Consider the following 26,039-nt stretch of genomic DNA (forward strand, 5'->3'; position numbering starts at 1 on the left):
TAATTTCGTTTCTTATAAGCACCACCTATACCTTTCATGTGACCTATGTTCCCTTTAAGAAGCATTCTTTTACTATCCATTGTCCCTGTCCCATTTTGATACTCCTTTTCCAAGGTGCCATGGTGACCTCTATCTCAGTGGTAACACTGATGTTGTCTTTTTCATCTCTCTGTCTACTGACAGCAGGAAATGATTACAAGTACATGTCATGTGCTAGTGCTTAGAGAACAGTGTCAATGAATTATGATCAGTCTTCTTATAAACAAAAGACAAACACAAATGTTTGCTTAAAAAATACATGAATAGAAGGAAACCGACACAGGAGAGAAAGAGCTTAGCTGCCTCCAATTCTGAAAATTACGGCATGGGAGACATCCTTTGTGATTTGAGGTAGTAGACCTCTTTGAAACAGTCAGGGATGACTTTTCTAAAATACCATCCAAGATACGTATTTGTCCAAGGTCATGTGCAAAACCTTTGGCAAATGAGGAGGGTACAGAAGCAGCAGCTGTGAGAGCAGTGCATGCTTCATGGGAGGTACCCTGTCGTGGGTATACACACATGCACAGGCTTCACTTCACCTGAGACCCGAGCTCACTGCTGAGTGATGTGCCGTCACTGCCCTCAGCTCTGAGTCTAACCCCAGTGTGTTCTCTGTGACACTAGGAGAGGACCCTGGAAGCACTACTTGATCATCTGCCACAGCTTTGACAATATGGAGATAGGAAAGGCATTGAAAGGTGCTAGCAGGTGAAGTGATAGGTTGCTCCATGAGGAGGTAACATTTTCCACCCTTCATGGAAGCTCAGTAAGTTCAAGAAGCAAATATGTCAACATAGCTTCAGGAAGTTCCTGAGACTGACCATATTCACTAGGCTTCTCCTTCCCCAAGTATACGAGACAATAAGGACTAGAAGCAGAGACCAGCTGAGCTGTTTGCAAATGGATCATGGAAACCAGTCCACCTGGAAAGGTGCTCTTGAACCTGTTGAGTTGCCTGAAAGTTGATCAGTGTGCTCCAAGTTTCCAGTTTTCATTAGTTGTTACCCATACTGGCCGAGCTTTGGTGATGCAGCTATCTTTGACTCATCTCATGGCCTGTAAGTAACATTTCACCAACTGTCCTCTGAGTTACTACGGCCATGATGAAACACCATGACCAAAAACAAGCTGGGGAGAAAACGGTTTATTTGTCTTACATATCCACATTGTAGTCTATTACTAAAGGCAGTCAAGGCAAGAACTCAAGCAGGGATGGAACCTGGAGCAGGAGCTGATGCAGGGGTCATAGAGGGGTACTTCTTATTGGCTTGCTCCCAGTGACTTCCTCAGCTGACTCTCTTATATAACACAGGACAACTAGCCCAGGGTGGCTCTACCCAAAGTGGGTTGAGCCTTCCCATATAATCACTAATTAAGAAAATGTCCTACAGGCTTACCTTCCTGATCTTATGGAGGCATTTTCTTGATGCTCCCTCCACTCTAATAACTCTAGCTTGTGTCCTATTGACATAAAATTGCCAGCACACCAATATTTTTTTTAAGTATCTCCAATGATGGTGGTATCTGTGCTTTGGTCTGCCTTAAGTTTCCTATCTGGGGCAAGGAGATGTTCATTCATGTCTTCCCAGGAACAGTGCCACACAACAATTGAATGGACAAAAAAATTTAAACTTGAATTAATGATTACAACTAAATTCATATAAAATAGCATCACCATATGATTAAAAGTAAACTCCAAAACACCCAAGGATCCAATTAAAAAGTGGGAGACTGAACTAAATAGAGAATTCTCAATAGAAGAGTCTAAAATGGCTGAGAGACACTTAAGAAAGAGTTCAACATCCTTAGCCATTAGGGAAATGCAAATCAAAACAACTCTGAGATATCATCATCCTCCTGTCAGAATTATGTAAAAGGAAGCTGGAGGAAAAGCTAAGAAGTCAGGAGATTCTGGGAAGGCCAAAAACAAAGGGCTAACTTCTGAAAGGGGGCCAGGGCTTGTTCTTTAACCTATAGCAGACAGAAGAGCTCAGAGACCCAGCAGGGCTATTTTCAGGGAAGACTAGTGTGAAAGTCAAACTTCAGGGAACTGTGAAAAAAAGTGGGAAAATGCAACAGTCAAGGCATAGTGCCCCCGCATTTAGAAACATGACTGTAAATACTGTAACACTGCTCTGCGTGAAAATGTAGGAATGAAGTATGGTTATTTTTTAGTCATGTTTAGTTTTTAACTAAGCAATTATTTGCTTTAATAGGGGAAACATTGAGTATGCTTCAGATAAGACTCCCAAGGAGTGAGGAGATAAAAGATTCAGGATTGAAGGAGTCGTGCCTGGAAATACAACTCAATGATGGTGTCCTAGCAGATAGAAGGCTCAGTTTTTTTTTTGTCCATAGCACTGCATAAAATGCAATGGTGTGACACATGTCAGTAATTCCAGCAGTCAGCACTAAGAAGGCAGAGTTAGGTAGACAGGAAGTTCATGGTCATTTTCAGCAACATAGGGAACTTGGGGGCGACCTGGCTAAAGGAAACCCTGCCTAAAAAGAAAACAACTGCAAAATTCAACCAAAGAGAAACAGAAACAGGAAAGAAAGAAAAGAGGTAAAGATATTGCAAGAAGAGGGGAGAGATAGCTGGTCATAACTCATGAATGGGAAAAACATTAAATCTAGATATGCATGTTGTGTGGTAAGGTCTTCCCCCCTCTCACACACACATACACACACACACACACACACACACACACACACACACACACGCAAGGATTGTGTTTTGTTACAAAGTGATTGTCACCCTACTTTAATATTTAGCCTTTCTGGTTTCTCTCCAGAAGCAGGGAATAGACAGCCATGAAGCCTTTAGAATCAGGAGACATGTTTCTGCACTGCAGCTTGGCACTTGGGGCCTCTGCATGTATACAGAGGGAGAAGTGCTGCTCCATGACAAATAAGGTTGAGAGGAGCAGCTCCCAGTGTGTTCTCAGGCAAGCATTGCAAGAGATGACTGGCACTGGGTGTTAGCACTGTGATTCAAAAGCAATGATTAGGAATGATTATGTGTTGAAATACATAGCCCAATTACTACCAAACTATTTTGGTAAACACCAAAGCTCATAATAGTGTTTGTATTTTCTATGCTAATTTTTATTGTTTTTCTTTGGGGGAGTCCCAATCCCACTCTTTTCTCATTCTTTCCATATCCTCCCTCCACCCTTACAGCCTCCACCCCCAGAGAAAACAAAACAAAACAAAACAACAGAAGAAAACTTCTCACTGACCCCTCTTGACAATGACCTACTCCTCTATAAAGCTCTGCCTTCCTCAAACTAGTCAGAGTTGTCATGTCTCCAATCTTGCCATACATGTACCACTCCAAGCCTCAATATTTCATGTTTGTTCTTTGTCGTAGTGGCACTGACAACTGTGGTGTGTCACAAAGTACAGATTAAGAGTGTTTTTAAAGGAAAATTAATCACATACTTACAGATTTTTAAAAATTGTCCATCCAAACCCTCCTCTATACCCCTCCTTGCTCTCCTTCAGTTCCACGGCCTTTTTTTCCATTCATGGATCTCTCTATCATAAGCATATGTATATACATACATATTCCTAATATGTAAGTAAAACCTGCTGTCTTCCTGTATGTATGCTTTTAGAGTTGCCCATTTGTTATTGAAGCTCCTTAGGCTTTCCCCTGTCCACTTAGGCATGTCTATTGTTATAATATTGTTATAATTCTTGTTTAGTTCTTTTTTTTCTTCAGGACCACCATTTTAAGTTTGCTGAGCTTTCTGTCTTGGTAAGCACCTCCTAGAAGAATATCTAGAGAATTATTTTGTAAAAAAAAAAAAAAGGAAAATCGATCCCTGGCAGGCAAAGGCTCTCTCATTCAGTGAATGAGAGAGGAACTGCTCTTAGAAACTGTAGCGATCATCCTCCCAGTAACTTAACCTGTCCTCACATGACCCTATGCTTTGACATCATATGCTCTCTTCTTTAGATCCTATTAGCAGCAGAAACTCCATTGTGTTCCATTCTGCCATTCTGCCTGAGTTACTATCCACGATTTCCTGAGGCTAGGCTGCAGCCCCCAAACTCCTCACACAGGTGTAAACCACATACTTTCCATCCCCTTCTGATTGTTCTGCTTAGAGTCAGTTGAAATCACCAAACCATAGAACATCGTGACAAGCTGAAAGTGTGTCACCATGGAAAGAACCCATGCCAAATTACATTATGAATGGATGGGACTCTGGAGCTGTCTCTTGGTGGTTTTCCCATTTAAAACTGGATGCTGCCCTTGCCTCACAGACATAGTCTGGAACCTGAACTCTGCTGCCTCCCCGATACCAAGTTTTCTAACTGAATTTTTGCTTCCTTGAGCCCTGTCTTTTGTGGTGGATTATTCCTGGATTTTCAGACCCTAACATGATGTCACATGCTTTGAAGACTAGAAAAGACAAGTCTCAGAGGCTTGGAAATGTGGCTTTCTAAGCACCACAATTGTCTTCCAAATAGAAGACCAGTGCACCTCAGAGTGTTAAATTTTTGAATATTTTATACCAAAGAAGATGAGCAAGCATACAAGTTAAAAATCAAGGGTAAAGGTTTATTAAAGAAAGCCTGTATTACATTTTAATCAGCTCATTTCCTGAGATGACTACTTTTTAGGATGGCCAACAATCCAGTTAGTAATCAATCAAAACTAAGCCAAGTCTTCAAATCATTGTCAAAACATCGAAGGAGAGCACACACAAACACATAATCACGCTGATCTCCAGAAAAAAAATGTACATGAATTTTGGCTGAACAAATATGTTTATTCTTAGTTTTAAGCGTTTAAAATTTTTTTGTTTGTGTCTTTTATGGCATTTGTATGGGATCAAAAGTCAGTATATCCTCACGTGATCAACTTTGAGGATGCCAGCCAAAAGCTGGGTTGCTAAGCAAAACAGTCTTGTATGCCCTGACAGCAGTTGCAAACTTTTGTCTTTGGTTAATTTTCAAAGTTAAATTTCAACTGCAAAACTGCTCTTGCATACACACAAAACACAAAGGCAACCCATAGTGATCTGGGAAAACAAACTAGTCCTGTAAAAGGTGAAGCCATCCACACTGTTCTGGGGCACTAAACCCTCATTCTTTCCTCAAACTCAGGTTCAGGAGTCAGCAGACTGCCCTCCACCCCATGGGAGGGCGCTTGGCCAGGCTCCGGCTCCTCCCAGGTCCCACTCTGGATAGTGAGTCACAGACTGTTTGGACCTGAGTCACCCGTTGGGAGCCTTGCCCAAGATCAAGGCGGACTTGGATTGTTCAAAAAGCAAGTTTAGAAGAAGCAAGAGCCTCAGCTGCAGTAATATCCAAGGTAGGAGCTCAGGGGGAGGCTCTCAGATCCCTAAGTTCCCAGGACAGAAGCTGCTCGGGGGAGGAGCCCGGAGGGAGAGACGCCAGGTGGGAGAAGGCCGGGATCCCAGCCAAGTAAAAGGGACGAGCCCAGGACCTGGCAGAGGAAGCCAGTGACAGCAGGTAAGGTGGGCCAGGGGCTGCAGGGGTCACGTGGGTCTAAGCTTGAGCTGCCTGGGAAGGAGCTGAGACCGGCAGAGCGCAGGCGCATTCTGGGTCCCAAGCCTGCTTCCGGGTGGACGTGTTTCCCACGCCCAGGCTGGCTTCCTGGATTTGCTGCCCCTGACGCTGTTGCTACCCCAAGCCCTGGGCTTTGATTGCTAGGAGGGAGCGCTGGAGCTTTTACGCCAGCGAATAGAAGAAGCGGTGGGTGCAAAAACAATGCTCGGGCGGGGGGGGGGTGGTGGTGATCTGCATTGAAGTCAGGAATTTACGTTGCGCCTCAGGCTAGTTTGGAGTTATTGGAAAAACAAGTCCTCTGCACCAGCTTTCTACTCCCTCCCTCCCTCCCTCCCTCCCTCCCTTCTCTCTTTCCCTTTTGTAACCTTCAAATATTGGATATCGCCTAGAATAAGGAAGGTTTCTCTTTGCGTGCCTCCACCATCCATAGTATTTGAATAATTTCATCTGTTAGCACAGGCTCTCCTGGAGTGATGCCCAGGGCCTCTAACTCTTGCTCTGAAATGTCTGCTCATCTTTTTTCCCCCGCCCTACCTTTATCTCCAAATTGCAATGGCTGTCATCTTAGCATCTCAGATGGCCTGGTATGCCCCACACACCTCAAATGGAAAGCATTACCTTCCCCATTCCAAGCTAGTTCTTCATAGGAACTTCCTAGGACTCTTGACCTAAGTATGCGTTTAGCAGGGAGCTTTACATTGATGCTTGCCTCCTCCCTCTTTCCTAATTTGCAGCCCTCACTCTGCCTGACAATACCTACTTTTCCAGTCAGTGTCTCATCTATATCAACAGTCACTGGTCCGTGGGAGCAGCCTACTAACACACTCCCCAGCCCCTTTCCATATAAAATGGTGAGCTGTGTCATTTTCCTGAGGCCTGATATCTACATGTAACATGTTGGTTGGAAAACTATATATGGCTTCTAGCCCCTAGGTCATGTTTAGACTCATAAATTCAGCAAAAGAGAGTCAGCTGGTGTCTCACAAGATTCCACAAGACCACTCCCGAGTGCACCCAAACATGATCTGCTGTGTGTGTGTGTCTGTGTGTGTCTGTCTGTGTGTGAGTGCCAGTTTCTCAGACTGAAATTCCCCCTTTGTACGCCTCCGGAATTCCTGCTCAAGTTTTCAGATGTAACTTCTGTGGGAAGACTACATGGGATTCTATTAGAAATCAATTGCACAATTTTTGTGCAGTTCCTTGGTCCAGAATCCTTGGCAAATTATCTGCTGCAGGAAACCAGGCATTTCTGTGTTTCTGTCTCCCTTAGGTTACAGTGTATGCTCCTGGTCAGGGATTTGACAATTATTTTTCCTATTCTCTTCCTCAGACATTTGTTGGCTTTGGTCGACCTGTGCAGATCTGTGTCTGTGAGACCTGGGATTGAGGGCCTCTAAGAATGGGGTAGACTACAGCCTAGTACAGACAACTTTACTTTAGTCTCAGTGTACTTTTATACTGAAGGTAACAAAGAAAGCGACGATCCGACAGAGGCTGTTTGTGTTCAGAAAAACATGTAAATAAATGCCAGTAATCACATACTAAATATTAACAAAGCTTTCTTAGGGCAGACCAATTTAAATATAGTTACCTGGCATGTACCATAGATTATATCTGGGGAAACGTGAAAGCAAGGCAGAAGGGTCAGGGTATCCTAGGACAGCACTCAGCATGTCCTGTCACCAGATTGGGTTCTGCAGCTATGTCCTGACATCCAACAAGAATGAACATGTCCTGTAAATTAAATGTTTAACCCAGGAGCCAGGAAATCACGTCCAAGAACAATCCAGGCTCCTTTTTTTCCTGGAGCCTCTCTCACAGTTAGTTCCTCAAGGCATTATTCACTGTGCCATTCTTTTTGACCCTGTAATGACAAGCAAGAAGGGAGAGTACAACACAAATGCTCTCTGAATGCTTTCATATGGGAGACATGTGGAGAAAAGGAGTGTTCCATGCTCCCAGCTGAAGAATGGTGTCACACACTCAGACACAAAAAGCTTGGTTATCAGAATGTCACTTTTCCTGTGAATCCTCTGGACAGTTTTTAATTGTCATTGTCCTTATTTCTTCACTTGTAAAAATGAAAATTAGCTGAATGCCAATTCACTTTATTGTTGAATAGTCTAGTTATAGAATGAACCTTAAAGCTATTATTTATTATTGTACTGCAAATAATTTCCCTTTAGATTTATTAGGCCAGGCCCATTTTGTTTGACATTCCAGCTTTCTCAAAAGTGTCTGTGTGTAACTGAGATTGAGGCAAGAAAAAAAGGATAGAGTCATTTTGTTACCTACTTCCTGTCCTGGATTAACTGTTGTAGTATGCAGGACCACACTTTACAAGTGAGTGAGTGTGTGTGTGTGCATGTGAGTGTGTTTATGTATGTGTGTGTATGTGTGTGTGTGTGTGTGTGTGTGAGAGAGAGAGAGAGAGAGAGAGAGAGAGAGAGAGAGAGAGAGAGAGAGAGAGAGAGAGAGAGAGAAATAGAGAGTGTGTGTGTTGTATGTAGTCAATATGCTGTTGATAAGCTGTGGTATGCTACTGACTACTACCTGGGTGCTAAGACAGAATGGGGATAAGGAAGAGAGATGAAGGAAGGAGATGTGAAAGAAACCATTAGGAGTTTGCAATTAGGACTAATTAGATGTAAGGTTGTGTTTCATGCAATAGTTTAGTTCATTCTGTTGGCCTGTCCAGACAAGATGAAAACATGCCCCCACACACTTGTGCACACACCCTAAGATTTTTATCCTAAGGTAGGAACAAATCAGAATTTAGTTATGTTTTTGTCTGACTGTATTTTCTTTTTTTTCGAGTTTCTTTGGTGCCATCAAAGTGAGTGTTTGATGAAGTTTGTGAAATTTGTTTAGACTTCTATTTTCTGAAATGTCAAGTGTAGGGTGAGGCTGTGGGGACAGACCTTGCCTGGAGACAAGTTAGATCCTGCTCTGTGGGGGCTTGCCCACAACAGAGCATGTGACCTGATACCTGCACTCTTTGATGACAGGTCCTGTATGATGTGACAGGAAAAAAGTCACATTTTGTTCTACACTAGATGCCTTCTCTTAAAAACTGCCCTGCGAGGTGTGTGGGGGGGATCCAAACAAAACCTTTAATAATGGAGAAACTCCCCCAGTCTGAGCCATCAGCTCCCCACTTTTTCATGCATCTGAGAGATACAAGTGACTGTCAAGTCCTGGCAACCCCTATAAAGTATGATTGCAAAGTTCATGATCTATCTACACAGGGAAATGAATACCTGTATGGCCATTCAGCTCTAGGTAAAGTTTCTAGTGTTTCCTACATTGATGTTAATTTTCCAAATTAGGACATAATCTTCTTGTAGGGTTTAAAAGTTCCAGCTAAAATTATGTGTGCCTATGGGAGAAAAGATAACATATTTAAAAATTTGCTTGTAGGGCCATAGAATTATGCACAGCGACTAATTTGGTGAGCTCTAAATATTCTAAGAACTAGTAGCCAGGGTTTCTATAAAGTTTAATAGAAATAAACATAAATAAATATAAAATTATTGTGAAAGACAATAATTTAAGATTAGAATAATCACAGCAACAACTAATAATGATCATGACATTCTATTACAATGTTAATGATTAATCAATAAGGACTAATCACAATGATAATACTATAATGATTATAACATTTATAATATTACTTTTTAATCACTTGAAACAAGATTTCTGTTTATGTTGGACTCTTGTTCTCTTAGTTTGTATTTATTTGTGGTGCTGAGTGTACTGTGGGGAGAGGACTTTGCCAATCAATTCCTGTTTTTGCTTACCATTTTGAGACAGCATCTCTCTGAATTGTCTTGGCTGGTATTGAACTTGGTATGTAGCCTAGATTATCACTGAACTTGTGATCATTATGCTCACCTCAGTTTCCCGAGTAACCAGGACAACAGGACTGTGCTGCCTGACCAGACCTATAGTGGGGTATTACTATTTCCAGAACCAGGTTAATAAGGCTCCACTGGGTGCCACATTCCCCTGGAAGGCTTCAGGGGTTCTTGGGGAGTGTGGGTGTAAAATTGGCTGAAGGTAGTTAACAAAGTTTACATTTCAAAGGGGCAAAGAGCCTAGTTAACAATTACAAGTTTTCTAAAGTGTAAGCTTTGGGAGGAAGAAAGTCAGGGCTCCAAGCAAGGGGAAGTATCTGTTGTTTGTTCATTTGGTCAAGTTTAACTTTATTACTGTTTAGGAAAGCTGAGGGAAAGATTAAAGGCATCCTGGCCAAGACAAATCCAAAGTTGGTGCTTCTAGGTTTGGGTTTCATGTGAAATAAACACACATACAGGTATACACACACACACACACACACACCCTACTGATACACCCACACACCACATCTCACACACACAATCACTCACATATACACAAATACACACCACATCCCCACACACATCCCACGCATACACACCACACACACCACACCACACACACACACACACACACACACACACACACACACACCCTCTTTGCAGGTTCCCACATCAGTCTCAGTAGCTCTTGTGGAAACGTTTTATCTTTCTATAGTCCTACTAATTTACTTAATTTTTTTCATCAACAGTTCACATTTCAGGTTAGACCATCCTAAATACACCCTCCAAAACTGGTGAATTTTTATTATCCCAGTTTTCACATTACATGGTAACAGAAATGCACTCTATATTTGCAGAAAAATATAGTTATGATTCTTAGAGCATTCTTAAATAATTATATTAGAGATATCTAATTGAAAGAGAAAATAACAACATTCTGTTTTGTTTGTGTCTGTGATGACTAGGAATCAGAGGCTCTGGAATCCTGGAATTCTAGTCTCTAATGACTCCCTGAAGCTCTGGAAGCTCCACATTCTGCTCAGCCTTCCAGACCCCCTTGAGACAATGCCTTTATTGACCTTAATGTATCCTTCCTTGGGGCTGAAGAGGTCATGCTGAGAACAGTGACTGGCTGCTACCCTATAGGCCACTTAATGGAGGGACTTAAATGTTTGAGGGAGGGATTAAATGAGTTTTGAAAGCTGTCTGAGCATCTGCTTCTGAGAGGCCTCCTATATTCATGGGCCACTATTTGGTTACATTTGTATATATGTAGTGGGATATTTGATTTTGATTTCATATTGGTTCTCTATTATTTTTTGAGGCAGATACCAATGGTGACAATGTGGAAATGAATGGAAGGAGATGGGCTGTCCAGGAGCAGAATTTTTCTTTAATTAGAACAGCTGAAGGACCACAGTTTCTCTGCAGAAGTGAGAATGTGTGCATGTAGCATAGGGTCTTGGGTTTTACAAGACAGAAAAGAGGGAAACTTTGAGAACGAAGAGTCCATCTAAAGATCACCTTGCCTGCAGTCTGGAAGTGGTGATGCCCTCAAGTTTGGTGTGTGGATCTGCTTGGTAGATTCTTCCACGGGTGTGGTCACTCAAGTCTGCCTTCTGGTCCCCAGCTTCTCAGTCCACCCGAGGTTCTTAGGTCATTAATCCGTCCATTTTCCTACAGACTTAGTGACTGCACACATTACAAATTCATTATCTCCATGTTCTAGAGGTCCAAACCCAAAAGTGGTGTAGCAGAGACTGGTACCCTGCTCTCATCAAGCCCCCAGGGGGAGAATATTGGTTTTGCTTTCCTTTTCCAGCTTTTTGAGGTGGCCACATTGGTAGCCTGGCATCACAGGCACCTCTCCCTGCATCTGTTTCTTATTCTAAACTTTCCTTCTTCTCTCTCCTTTGCAAATTCATTACACCTTCCTTGATACTGTAGGTCAGTGTCCCTTTCTAAAATCGTTAATTAAACGGCAGCAGTAAGGTACTTATTACTATATATGATAATAAAACAACATATTTCCAGACCTTAGGGGTGGGACTGGGTATCTTTTTTAGTACAGATATTGTATCTGATATGTCTAGTGTCCTCTGATGCAATCCCTGGTGACCATGTGACCACAGAAGGCCTCTGTGCTCTGCTTTCTAGACCCTCTCAAATGGATGACCTCTGTGAAGCCAATGGCTCTTTTGCCATCAGCCTACTAAAAGTATTGGGTGAAGAAGACAAGTCACAAAACCTGTTTTTCTGTCCCCTGAGTATCTCCTCTGCCCTGGCTATGGTCTACCTGGGAGCCAAAGGAAACACTGCAACCCAGATGTCCCAGGTAAGTTTGCTGCGAAGTTTCAAGGAGTAGTAGAGGCAAGCAAAATAGCAGGTTGGTTTTGTCTCCCTACAGCGGGGGTTCCTTCTGTATCCTCAGCCAGTGGCTGGCAGTCAGTGCGGCTGACTGGTAGAGAAGAGACAACTGTGGTGATCCTGATCTGGGCCAGTACTGGAGGAGGACAGTCATGTGAGGCAAGTCCTCTCTACAGTTTAGAGGAGACACTGAGTGTTAGATGACTTTATCTAGACAAAAGTCATCAAACATTCTGATAAATTCACCTCTTGCAGCAAGATGCTAATTAGAGTCATGTCCTACCCAGAGGAACAGGACACACCCCAGCTTTGTTAACTTTCCAGCTTTTGTACTGCTATGTTTTAAAGAGTAAGGCAGCTGTGCAAGTAAGCGTTTGTGGGATGGGTGGCTTTTCAGATATGTTTACATGTACTTCTAACTCAAGAAAGTGAGCACACGTATGAAATTAGTTCTCTGAGAATCCTTTAGAGGGAACACATAATCTGCCAGATATCAAATGGTTGTCTCTATCTTTATCTACAAATGAGGTAACAGTGATATTTTGGAGACATATTTTCAACCATATGGCAAAGCATCACATACATTCACGTTTGCCTATCACTTTGCCACTAGCCTGAGAGTGTGTGGATGGTCCCCTGCACTGCAACCAGGGGACCACAGCTGAGATCATCTCACTGAGCTCACTAGGGAAGAAACCTTGGGAGGGAGACTTGGTCAGGGTCAGAAGGGAAACTTCAACTCTCACCTTAATTTGATATGTAAGTCATGATCTGGTTTGGAAAAAACAAAAACTTTTCAACAATTCTTCCTTTTCATTTCTGCTGTTTTACCCTTGTGTTCTCAAGTTATCCGATTCCCTCCCGCTATCTAACTTTTTATGTTTCCGATCAATCCTGAGTTATCACGTGGTGTCTTTTCTAGGACAGATGAGTCCTTCAGACCAGTGACTCTCACTCAAAAAGGGCATTTTGCTTCCCTAGACACGGTGCTTTAACTCTTACAGCAGAGAGATGCTACTGACATCTAGTGGGTAGAGGACACAAATGCTGCCACTGTCCTGCCACTGTCCTGCAAACACTAGGCAGCCCCATCATGGCTTCAGATGGCCAGCCTGTTGGGTTGAAAACCTATTGACAGTCACACTGGACTCCTCGTACTATAGGAACATTCATATTTTCCTCTCTTAGCTGGGTTTGTGTGTAGAAGGGGAGATAATGACCAAGTTAAGTGGTCTGTTTATTTATTCTACCCTAGGTACTTGGTTTGAACAGAGATGGAAATGTTCATCAAAGTTTCCAGACACTTCTCACAGAAGTTAACAAAACTGGCACTCAGTACTTGCTGAAAAGCGCCTGCAGACTCTTTGGAGAAGAATCATGTGATTTCCTTTCGGTATGTAGTCCACAGACATTGAGGAAAAGACGTTGAACAAAAGATAAAAAAAGACAAAAATTAAAGCAGAGCAAGAGATGAAGTCTAACTCTTTCACCATAGAAATGGGCTTAGGATTACACTTGTGACATTGTAATTATGTATTTTAGGGTTGCTTTTAACTAATATCTTCTCAGATTCTTTCCAGACAAACCCCTCTGTGAAGTGGAAGTTAATATGTTTCCTCTTTCATCAAGGTGGATATCCTCACCCATTCTCTCTTGCCCTTGAGTGTTGAGTGACCATATAATCCAACGTGTTATATTGAGTCCCTCCCCATCCTACCTTTGCTTTGGGGCTGTATGTTGTTGAGACAACCTCTCAAGGTCTACTCTGTCGTCGTCATCATCTTTTCTTCTTCTGCTTCTTCTTCTTCTTTCTCCTCCTCCTCCTCCTCCTCCTCCTCCTCCTCCTCCTCCTCCTCTTCTTCTTCTTCTTCTGATTCTTCTTCTTTCTCCTCTTCTTCCTCCTCCTCCTCTTCCTCCTCTCCTCCCCCTCCTCCTCCTCTTCTTCCTCCTCCTCCTCCTCACCTCCTCTTCTTCTTCCTCCTCCTCTTCCTCCTCCTCCTCACCTCCTCTTCTTCTTCCTCCTCCTCCTCTTCCTCCTCCTCCTCTTCCTTTTCCTCCCCCTCCTCTTCCTCCTCCTCCTCCTCTTCTTCTTTTTTGAGACAGGGTTTCTCTGTATTTCTTTGGAGCCTGTCCTAGAACTCACTCTGTAGACCAGGCTGGCCTTGAACTCACAGAGATCTTCCTGCCTTGCCTCCCGAGTGCTGGGATTAAAGGTGTGCACCACCAACACCCAGCAAACATTAGGCCATGCCTATAATTCCATACTCTATCTTATAAATCACCACTGTTGAATGGATTCTGATGGGTTGTGGGCTGGGTCTTCCGCATTATTATTGGTTGCTTTTAATGGGTCTTTTTGTACCTGCATTGGCCATTTCCTGTCTTGAAAATCCAACCACTGAAAAAAATAGCCTTTCTAAGATAAAAATGTTTTCATGCTTGAGCATATAATCCCAAACTCACTTACTTCCTACCGTGAGGTCTAACAGTCATGCCATATAATATGCAGAATGTCACTAACATGAAATTAGTGAAGTAAATAGTACAAGCTTGACTGTTTGGTTGGGTGAAAGTTCTTTGGAGTATGCATGCTGTCCTGGCTTTGGTAAATTCTGTAACCTGGCAGCTCCCTGCTTTGATCTCATCTATCACTGGAGATGATTCTGGAGCCCCACATTCTTCTAGTAAATTCATTTTCATTTGGAAAGTCAGCTTTATCTTTTAGTATTAGTAGCACAATGACTCACATTCTACTTTTCTAGTATACATGGTCCCTGAAACATTTTAGAATAGGTATTGGGCAGGAAGTAGAGTTAATCATTATGTATATATCTGAAAACACATTTTTGTAGGGTTATATGGGTTCTGTTGTGTTAGGTAATCTCCTAATTTAACTTCAACTTATATTTTGACTTTGCTGATACAAAAAAAAACATACAGAGAGGCTGACACGTACAAGTACATACATTCATATTCATATACTTTGTGAAGATCCATGATCCCCAATATCTTCTGCCACTTCCACAGACCTTTCCTTGTTCCCTCCCTGTTCTCTGACAGTTGGTTCTGAACCTTCCTAATTCTGGAACCCTTTTATACAGATCTTCATCTTGTGGTGACCCCAACCACAAAATTGTTTTCATCGATACTCCATAACTGTAATTTTGCTACTCTTATGAATCATAATGTAAATAATTTTGGAGATAGAGGCTTGCTAATGGGTTTGAGAACCTCTTAATCCTTGTGTTCTAGACATAAACATTCTGTTTGCTTCCTTGTTTACTTTTAAGTCAGCATTCTAGCTTTTGACAATCTAATGAGTAAAAGAGTGAGCATCTATTGGGTTGGGAAACAAAGTTAAGCAAAGCCAACCCACCTTGTGTGGAAAAGACATGTATGTGCTTTGCACATGGATAATTGCAATCCTAACCCATTATAAGTGTCTTTGTGTATAGGGCATCCGGTCAGGTGCATATATTCACCTAGCATCCAGCATCTGTCTCAGCTTTGGGCAGTATAGGAGGCCCACATATTTTTGAGAATTACATGAAAACATCTTTAAATTCAGCGCCACCTCCACAGATGTTTATGATAGGGAAAAATACTTGTTTCCACAGTGTGAGAAACTGATGAATAGTGTCCAACCTCTGTTTGTGTCTGTAGACCTTCAAGGAATCCTGCCAGAAGTTCTATCAGGCAGGGCTAGAAGAGCTGTCCTTTGCTAAGGACACTGAAGAGTGCAGGAAGCACATCAACGACTGGGTAATGGATAAGACTGAAGGTAGGAAGTTTTCATTTAGATGGACGTTGGAATTAGGAGGGACTGGGAGGTCTCTGGATGGCTGGGCTGGGTCCTCCATGATGTTGCTCATGTGGCCCATCTCAGAGCTGTGATGGTGTGTCTGCTGGTCTTTCCTTGGGACTGTCAAACCATAAAATTTAAAAAGTACCCCAGTGTGAGTCTCAAACTGTTTCCCTCTGAACTGTGCTGGAAAGTACCTGGAAAATGTTTTTTTGGGGGACCTGATAATGTTCTGTCAGGGAAAATCCTGCTGTTCTCTGAAACATAGCCATCTTCTGTTGGGATGGAGTTTGGACAGTGTATCAGCTGGAGTTGGCTCATTTCCTTCCTGTGGGAACCTGAGCAGCATCAGTTCACCAGAGACTTCATCCTCCTCCTAACATGACCATGGTGACCATTGTTTCAGAACATGAACATTGTCAAATTTTCTCTGTAGTCCAAATGTCTTGTTATTATTGGGATTGCAGTGTTCACAAACCTGATTTATTCCTAGTCTCTTGACTTGAATATAGAGCAAAAGAGAATACCCTAAATTACGAACAAGAAACTTAGATACTTCTAAAATGTGGAGGAACTGAAAGTCATTTACTTGCTGAAGAGACAATCTAGAACCCAGTATGTAATGCGTTTAATTTGCATGATACACCCACCATGTTTGAATTAGCAGTGATGATCTTGATGATACTAAAAGCCAGTCAAACCATGAACCTGGGAAGAGGAGAGTCTCCCATGAGCTTGGGAATGGGTCGTACATATCTGCCTAGTGGGCTCTTGCCTTCCCACTGATGAAATAGTAATAAGTTAGTGAAGGGGTGCTCTGAACCCTGCCCTTCATGCACCATCAGTTCTCCCTATCTCTTCACAACCTTCATGTGGGCTGACCACTTGTGTGTTTTCCCAGAATGTTAGAGCTGAAGGGTATCTTGTATAGATCATCTTGTCCCATTCACTGGACAACTGGATTTGAGCCCTTTATCCTGCTTCTATAATTTCTTTCTGTAGTTTACTTCCCTTGGTAGCTTTCCTTCCTTCCCCACTATAGGTCTATATTGCTGATCTTTTGGAAGCCTCTGATCATATAGATGTGGTTTGGGGATTAGTACTAAGTAGTGATTCTTAATCAGGACTGATTTTACTTTCCAACTGTCACTTGACATTGGCTGAGAGTATTTTTGGCTGTTGAAATTGAGGAAGTTATCACTAGCTAAATCCCTTACCATGCACATCAGATCTGTCCCCCAACCAAGAAGTAATCCTAAGTTAAATGTCCATAGTAATGTAACTGAGATATTGTAGTGCTAAAGCCAAGAGGGCATTGTTAGAATCAAAGATATTGGGTTGTTTTCTTAGTATAGCCAACTGCTACCTCTGTGAACTGGGCGGAAGTTTGGAGCAATGCTCTCATCCTGAACTGCTACACATATAGGATCAAGGATAAGCCATAGCAGCCATACCTGCTTTTGAACTTCTCTCTACACAGGGCATGTTAGCAAATACCTAATACATCAGCACTACCGAGGCTGAAGGAGGAAGGTTGTGTGTTTGAGGGCAGACTCTCCACCGTAGCAAGGTTGAGGCTAGTCTATGCTATGCAAAAGACTGTCCTATGAGGAGGAAAAGACATGATTATTGTTTAAGGACAAATGATGCCTTGGACAGTTCTGTGGAGTAGCTCTCCACCCAGTCTGGGCTTTTTATTTTATATGTCAGGACAATTGATTATAGGAGAAGGCTTATTGCCACCATATCCCCAAATTACTGAAGACTTCTCTTACAGTCCTCTTCTTTTACATTTTGTGTTTATGTTCTCTACAGGGAAAATTTCAGAAGTTTTGAGTCCTGGAACAGTCTGCCCACTGACTAAGCTGGTTCTTGTGAATGCCATGTACTTCAAAGGGAAGTGGAAGGCTCAGTTTGACAGAAAGTACACGCGGGGCATGCCCTTTAAAACTAACCAGGTATGGCGGTGGCTTTCAATGTATTGTATTTTCTTGAAATAGTATACTGGAAAGGTGATGAATGAGAAAAGGAAAAGTTTATTTTACACTGTCTTGATTCTTAATCTGTTTCTGAATGAAACTAATGCCTCTTCTATGTCTCTAATTAGAGGTAGAAAGAGAAACTAGAATAATGTGTAAACTGATGTTTTTTTTTTCTTTTCTTTTCTCATCCTTGGTCATCTTACCTCTCCAGAAAATGATATGGGTTGTAGGAGGATCTTTCCTGAGTTTGTCCTTAGGTTGATGTCATGCTATCACTATTTTGCTATACCAATGGTAGTTACCAGATATATTTCTTTAGAGTTCAAGAGAATAGAATCTTTAATGAAAGAAAACATGTTAGCAGATGTTACTCCAATTTAAAATATATTTTTATGCATTCCCCTTAAAAATGAAATGGAATTTGACTTACATCAATTTAAAAATAGCAGGCTTATGATTATAAAATATGTTTGGTATAGCTTTAAAACTGCCTGACTGTATAGCTCATGTCATGGTCCCCTCCTAAGAAAAGAAAAGATATGAAGCCCACTGTACAGCCGGGCAATGCTTCAGAGTACATGTGTATTTCTCTTCAATTTGTCCATCTTTCTAAATGAGACCCTTCAGTCCAAGGGCTGAATGGCAATGAATGCCCTTCTTAATATGGAAAAGTAATGCTAAACTGCAAATCTATGGAAGTGCTTCACTATGTGTTCTCTCAAAAACAAACACAATTTTTTCAAAAGCAATGTCAAGTTTTTGTTCTGCTCCATTTATCAAAGTGCCCTTTTTACCTAGGGATACCTCATCCAAGGAACAATAGCCCATTCAATGCTGCTATGTACTAATGAGGATTTTACATTTAACAGGCTAAGTGCATAGAAATAATGACCGTCTTAGACTCTTCTGAGTCCCAGGAGTTGGGGATAGCTTGTTTTTAGTGAATAGTGCTTATTGTTTTGGAATTCTAATTTTAATTTCTTTTTCATTAGGAGAAAAAAACAGTGCAGATGATGTTCAAGCATGCTAAGTTTAAGATGGGGCACGTGGACGAGTTGAACATGCAGGTCCTGGTTTTGCCCTATGCAGAGGAGGAGCTGTGCATGGTCGTTCTGCTTCCCGATGAAAACACTGATCTGGCTGCGGTGAGTCCCAGGCACCGAGTGTCTGTGCATGCCAGCTGAGCTCATCTTCTAAGTCTGTCTCCAGGCTACCATTTACAGAGTTTCCGATTCAGGGTTCTTCTAAGCAGTGCTAGATAAGCACCCAGGTGTTCCTTTTAGTGAACATGTGAATGTACTTTTTTTAAGTGTTTATCTAGGAGTAGACAAGTTTTGATGAAGCTAGGATGAGAACATTCTGAAAATATAACAGCTTTTTATAATTCAGGAGGGCGAGGTTATTGATAGCCCAATAATTCTTGAACAAAGATCCTAGAAGAAAGGTAACATTGAATTGCTGCAATGTTTCCCACATGTTAAACATGTGTGAACCCCATGGGGACTTTTTTGAGAAATTCAGGTTTTAATTCAGCAGATAATGGCTTGAGATTTTGCATTTTTCTAACAAGATTTCAGATGAAGCAAGTGTAGTTGACCCATGGAGCACACCTTGATTATAAAGATCTACTTATGGGTCTGGGGTTTGCATTTAATCCTCCTATTGACAGAAAAGGGACAAAGTCCACGGAAAGAGAGATTTACAGAGTAGAAGGTATGTGACCAACAGTGTTCTGGTAAGCCAGCTCTCAGCTAGGGAAGTGTCTACCTCCCAGAGTTGACTTTAGGCTACTAAGCATTCAAAATCAACATGAGTCAGCTGCACCATGCTACTATACAGAGTGGATGGCAAGGAGACTTCATTACTTTGTCTTTTCTATATAATTTGAAAGCTGTTGACATAAGTCAAGAATGGGAACTATCATGGCCACCTGAGAATAAATTTAGAAAAGTCTAGGAATGGAAGCAAAGTCAAACAGCCATCCCTGGATGAGAGAACTCCTCACTGGGTGAAGGGATGAGGAAATGCAAGAGGCACTATCCTACTGCCCTCCTAATTTTAAAAATTTGATCCTTTGTCATTCCAGGTGGAAAAATCACTGACGTATGAGAAGTTCAGAGCCTGGACGAACCCAGAAAACATGACAGAAAACAAAGTTCAAGTTTTCTTCCCCAGGTTAAAGCTGGAGGAGAGTTATGACCTGGAATCTTTTCTTCAGAAGTTAGGCATGACAGATGCCTTCGAGGAAACAAAGGCTGACTTTTCTGGAATGACAACTAAGAAGAATGTGCCCGTGTCCAAGGTTGCCCATAAGTGCTTTGTGGAGGTCAATGAGGAGGGCACGGAAGCAGCAGCGACCACTGCCGTGATCAGGAATGCCCGGTGCTGCAGAATAGAACCAAGGTTCTGTGCTGACCACCCATTCCTTTTCTTCATCTGGCACCACAAAACCAGCAGCATCTTGTTCTGTGGCAGGTTCTCTTCTCCGTAAAGGCATTGTCATGGGGCTGAGGATGTAGCTCACTTGGTAGAACATTTGCATAACAAGCAGCAGGCCACGGGTTCAACCCTAAGCACCCTATAAAATCAGGCATGATGGCACCTACCTGCCATCCTAGCTCTTAGGAGTTGCAGGTCAGGGGCAACAAAAGTTGAAGGCCATCCTCAACTACATAGCAAACTTGAGTCCCTGTCTCAAAACGACAAGTAAAAGTAACGTGCGATTGCTTTACATATCATGTTTTGCCATGCGCCAGAATTGAAATCCTGTGTTACCAGATTGGCAAGGTGGTTTCACTGTGCAAATAAAAAGAGTGTAGTTAGTAGTTGGTGATTATCTTTGCTGACAGTTCCAATGCCATGAGTGGGAACATGGTGCTGAGAAGGCCTGGCTTGGTTTGGAGTGTCTGAGATGACCCTCATTGTCTCCAGCCTTATTCACAGCCCAGCTCTGGAAGTGCTATCCATGCTGCTAACATCTCCAAGCTGTGCCCTCCACCACGCTCTGTCTTGCCAGGCAATGTCCGCTGACGGTTTCCATTCGCAAAGCCAAGGGTGAAAGCTATAGAATAACTGCTGTAATTTCCCTGTGTCTCACAAGAAGCTGAGATAGTCTCTCATTGCATCAGTGTTACCCAACAGTCCTGTGCGTCCTAAGGTTCAGACAGCAATTTCCACAAATTTCCCACAGGTCCAAGGACTGAGTTGAAGGACAAAACTCGAAAGTGTGGCCCTTATTCCCCTCTCTCCAAGTTCTTTCTAATGCACATGAAGCCAAAAGAAGCTTCACACTGAATGCTTTTTTACAAACCAGATGTCTAATTAACCATATGAGAGTTAATTGCACCTCTGATGCCCTAAATGCACAGATTCAAGTACCACTGAATGGATTCAGCAGATTGTATTTATACGTGTGTGTGTGTGTGTGTGTGTGTGTGTGTGTGTGTGTGTGTGTGACAACTATAGAAGAAGTCATGAACATGAGAGTGACTGAGGAAGGTACAGGAGGAGTTGAGTGAGGTGGGGGATCTAAACAGGATGCCAAGTAACTGAATAGAATAAAATAACTGAATGTACAGCTCAGTAAGTTCTGAAACATGCATCTACCCATAATGCCATCTGTAGAGTTAAGATGCAGAACATGACCATCACACCTGCAAATTTCCTCTGGAAACTTTGTAACATCGCTTTTTTATTTTAAGAAATTTAAAAAATTTTAATTAAAATGTAATTTCATCATTTTTCTATTCCTTCTCCTTCGTATTGCTCCTATGTCCACCATCCAAAATGAGAGTCCCCCTCATCTTTAAGCATGGTTATTACACACACATATAAAGGGATAAACATGTAAATACAATCTGTGGAATTCTTTCAGTCTCTGTTCCCTGCATGTGAGTTTCTAGGGCTGACCACTCAGTGTTAGATAACCAATCAGGGGCTCATCCTGAGTATGACTGACTCCTGTTCTCAGCAGTTGTTAATTGTTTCTAACACTTCATCTAAGGGCATGGCCCCATGATATTTTCTCTATCTGTGCTACTGGGATGTCAACTCTTGGAATTTTCAGGTCTTGTTTAGGAAGCTGTATTGTTGATATTTCATTGTTTAGCTTCTCACAGCTGACATCCTGGTCCTCTGGCTCTTACAGCCTTTCTGATCCCACTTCTGTGTGTATTCTGGGCTTTGTAACCTTGCTATATATCTGCTCCATGTTAAGTTTTAGTCACTTACACCCACTTTCATGCAACCACTGAGAGTTGCTTCATAATTAATTTGTTATGGAATAATGTATCCAATTTTTGTATTATTTCTATCACTTACTGAAAGTATTTTTAGATTCTCCTTCATTATGTTATACTTGATATATTATATATTAAATTATACTATATATCAATAGTTTCTTTTGTTTCTACTTACTTAATATGTCATCATATAGATGCAATATAATTTGTTTATCCATTCACAATCTTCTGAATATTTGCAATGTTGTCAAGGTTTGGTTACTGTAAATAAAGCTTTTAAAAACACTCATGTTCACATATTTCTTTACTAATGCGTTAAATTTTTTGGACTAACTACATAGGATCTTGTTTATATGTAAAGTGCAGGTATAACATTTAAGAAACAGCCAAGCTTTTTATGGTGGTACATATGTTTAATTCTAGTGCTCAGTAGGGGAGGCAAAGGAAAGAGGATCTCTGTGAGTTGGAGGCCACCCTGGTCTCTATAGTAAGTTCTAGGCCAGTAGGAGCTACACACTGAAATCCTGTATTAGAGAGAGAGAGAGAGAGAAAGAGAGAGAGAGAGAGAGGGAGGGAGGGAGGGAGGGAGGGAGGGAGGGAGGGAGGGAGGGAGGGAGGGAGGGAGGGAGGGAGAGGAAGGGAGGGAGGGAGGAGAGCTTCCAAATTGTTTGCCCAAGTTATTTGTATTATTTAACTTTCTCAACCCCATACTTACCAAAATGTGGTTGACCATCAATGCTTACATTTCTCTTAAAAAATACTCCTGTTCAACATTTTCCCCTTGGAATAATTTGCTATCCATATATGGTCTTCAGTGAAATATCTTTAAAAGGTTTTCACTTTAAAAGTTACACGTTTGTGTCATTTTATTGAGAAATACAATGAGAACAAATTATCAGATAATTGCATTATAGATAACTTTTATTTATACTTCATGTCTTAGACTTTTATTTACATAGCAATACTTATAAAAGTTAAAATTTCTCGATTTTAATGAAGTATAATTTTGTTAATGCATAATGTATTTGTTATCATATCTAAGAACTCTTCATTCTATCTAAGGTTTCAAGAACTAGCTATGTGTCTTTCAGATGTGTTAATAGTGTTTAAGTGTGAATTTATGTATAGAATCCACTTTGAGTTTTTTATCTTAAAAATATAACCCTTTGTATCCACAATTGTATTAATGTATATGTTGAAAGTCAGTTGATCATATACATGTGATTATAATTTTGGATCATTGTATTTCATTAATTTAGCCTGTTTTTCTTGATGCCAATAATACCACATGATCTTGATTATTGTACTTAATTTTTAACTTTGAGCACCATTAAATCTTCCAACATTGTGATTATTTTTCAAAAAATCTTTTATTGAGCTTCTCTAAATTTCAGATTTAGTTTGTTTACTTGTAGAAAAACTTGTTAGGATATTTGTTAGGATTGTACTGCTATTAGCATACATATGTACCTTTCAATCTATGAACAAAGCATGTTTCTCCATTTTTAAATACTTTTTTAATCTTTGCATTGTATGTGTAGTTTTTCAGTATACAGTTTGCCCACAATTACTGTTAAATATCTTTTTCAGTATTTCTATACGTTGCATTTTTTGTATTTCTGGTTATTTGTTACTAGTGTACAAAATATATTTAGATCTTGAATTTAATCTTGTTTTCTGTGGATATGATAAACCCAGTTAGATTTAGTAATTTAGTCCATTTCTCACATCCTTTATCAACACTGACATAAAGTAACTGAATAGACAACATTTTTATTTGGGCTTCAATTGGGACTATGTGCCCTGTCACAATGAAAGGGGTATGGCATCCCTACATAGTAATAGACACAATGGGAGAAGATGTGATGGCTGCTTACATTGCATCTGCAGACTGGAAGTGGAGGAGAGACAAGATGTAGACTGGGATAGCAGCCTCCAGGTTTGCCTGCAGGGACCCACCCCTCCATTTAGGCCCATCTTAAGGCCCATCTCATCTGAGTACCAAGCCTCAAACAAACCCATTGATTCCATTTTACATTCAAGCCACAGAAAGTAGCAGCATAATTATAGACTTTATGTACGCTAATGAAGAAAACACTGCTTGTTTTCCTAATTGGATAATTTTCACTTCCTTTTTGGTCTTTTTCAGAGTGTTTTTTGATTAGAAGCACCAAACCACACATTGTGTTTTGTGTTAGATTTTGGAGAAAGTGTGTAATTTCTCATCATTAGATGTCATATTAGAAGGAGGCTTTGATAAAAGTTCTTTACCAGGTTGAAGGCATCTCCAGTTACAGTTTGTTAAGAAGTTTCTTTTTGAAACAGGAGTAATTTTGGTTGTTGTTGTTGTTTTTAAAGCTTTATGGCTAATTTTTGAACAGTTCTGACAAAGGAATTCAAACAGCACTCTTGAGCTGCAAAGACATTACCCATAAGGCAAGTAGAGCAGATAGATATTAGGCATGCCTGACCCATGAGCCACTTTCTCTATTTTTTGGTTGCTTATTTTGGCCTAAAGAGTTCACTGGCACACAGTATTTCTCCAACTAAGCATTCCTTAGTTACCTTTAGTTATGTTTAAGATGGGGGCTGCATGAGATTCCCTGCTTCCATGATAGCATGTCTGTTGGTGTTGAACTTCTTTGGATCTTAACACCATGATCTTGAGGTGAACTATGTCTATGTCCCAAACAAATATAATATCAGAATGTAAGTAGGAACCAAGATTATACAGTTAGTTGTTGACAAGCAACCATACATAAGAACTATTTTTCCTAACCTTTTGGACTTTAGATTTTAGAAGAGCTGGCACAAGCAAATTCATCACACTTATTTGAGAAAATGTCTCATTATGAAATCTAAACAGTGTCTTCAAACTTAGTATCCCCCTGCTTCAGCTTCATAAGTTCTTAGATTGCATGCAAGTGCTACCATACCCAGTATAATTTAACTTTTATTATGACCACCACCACCTCTTATCTCTGAACACTATTTCTCTGAAGATACTGCAGATTGACCATCTGGTAATTTGTTCTTCATTATCCAACGATGCCAAGAAATATTCACCCTGATTGGTTTGATTTTAGCCCTTGGTGGTGGAGAAATCTTACACCAAGTGACAGACATCAAGGAGTTGGGTGCCTCTAGCAGTTCTTTTATTGTTCAGGATTGTTTCAGCTATCCCTGGGTTTTGTATTTTTCCATATGAAGTTGAGTATTGCCCTTTCAAGGTCTGTTAAAAATTGTGTGGAAATTTTGATGGGCATTTCATTGAATCCATAAATTGCTATTGATTAGATGGCCACTTTTGCTATGTTAATCGTATAATCCATGAGCATGGGATATCTATCCATCTTCTTATATATTCTTCAAACTCTTTCTTCAAAACTTGAAGTTTTTATCATTCAAGTCTTTCACTTGCTTGTTTAGGGTACCACCAAGATATTTTATATTATTTGAGGCTATTGTGAAGGGTGTTGTTGCCCTGATTTCTTTCTCAGTCCAGTTTTCATTTAAATACATGAGGGCTACATAGTATTATTAGTTATTAGTTATTCTTGTATCCATCCATTTTGCTGAAAATGTTCAACAGCTGTAGAAGTTCCCTAGGTTTTAGGTCACTTATGTATATACTATCATATAATCTGCAAATAATGATACTTTAACTTCTTCCTTTCAGATTTATATTCCCTTGGTATGCTTCATTTGTCTGATTGTTGTAACTAAAACTTCAAGTACTATATTGAATAATACTTGAATGGAGGGACTGGACAGTCTTATATTCCTTCTTATTTTAGTAGACTTGCTTTGCACTTCTTTTCATTTAATTTGATGTTGATTATCATTTTGCTGTATATTTTGCCTTTGCTATATTTAGGTATGTCATTAGGTAAGTATTCCTAATCTCTCCAGTACTTTTATCATGAAGGGGTATTGGATTTTATCAAAGGATTTTTCAGCATCTAATGAGATGATCATGTTATTTTTTCTTTCAACTTATTTACACAGTGGATCACAATTACATGATTTTCCTATGTTGTACCATCCTTGCATCTCTGAGATGATGTTTACTTGATCATGGTGGATGATCTTTCTGATGTGTTCTTAGATTCAGTTTGCAAGTATTTTATTGAGTATTTTTGCATCATAAGGGAGACTTTTCCATAATTCTCTTTCTTTGATCAGTGTTTATGTGGATTATGTATCAGAGTAACTG

At 40.7% G+C, this 26,039-nt stretch overlaps 1 protein-coding gene across 3 annotated transcripts; it reads left to right on the plus strand.

Moving 5' to 3' along the window:
* Positions 1-5,215: 5,215 nt before the first annotated feature.
* On the plus strand, positions 5,216-22,108 carry LOC101830895 (serpin B8). Of its 3 annotated transcripts, none has more exons than XM_005081442.4 (7): positions 5,216-5,371; positions 11,589-11,766; positions 13,054-13,191; positions 15,462-15,579; positions 17,416-17,558; positions 18,575-18,727; positions 19,669-22,108. In XM_005081442.4, the coding sequence occupies exons 2-7, from the start codon at positions 11,599-11,601 to the stop codon at positions 20,071-20,073; spliced, it is 1,125 nt and encodes a 374-aa protein (XP_005081499.1). In that variant the 5' UTR covers positions 5,216-5,371; positions 11,589-11,598; the 3' UTR covers positions 20,074-22,108. The 3 variants fall into 3 exon arrangements, with proteins under 3 accessions (XP_005081499.1, XP_012976978.1, XP_012976979.1); XM_013121524.3 differs by having other exon boundaries at positions 5,223-5,532; XM_013121525.3 differs by lacking the exon at positions 5,216-5,371 and adding an exon at positions 5,618-5,775.
* The last annotated feature ends 3,931 nt before the right edge of the window (positions 22,109-26,039 follow it).

This window comes from Mesocricetus auratus, unplaced genomic scaffold, assembly GCF_017639785.1.
Source record: "Mesocricetus auratus isolate SY011 unplaced genomic scaffold, BCM_Maur_2.0 Super-Scaffold_100676, whole genome shotgun sequence".
NCBI classification, from domain to species: Eukaryota; Metazoa; Chordata; class Mammalia; order Rodentia; family Cricetidae; genus Mesocricetus; species Mesocricetus auratus.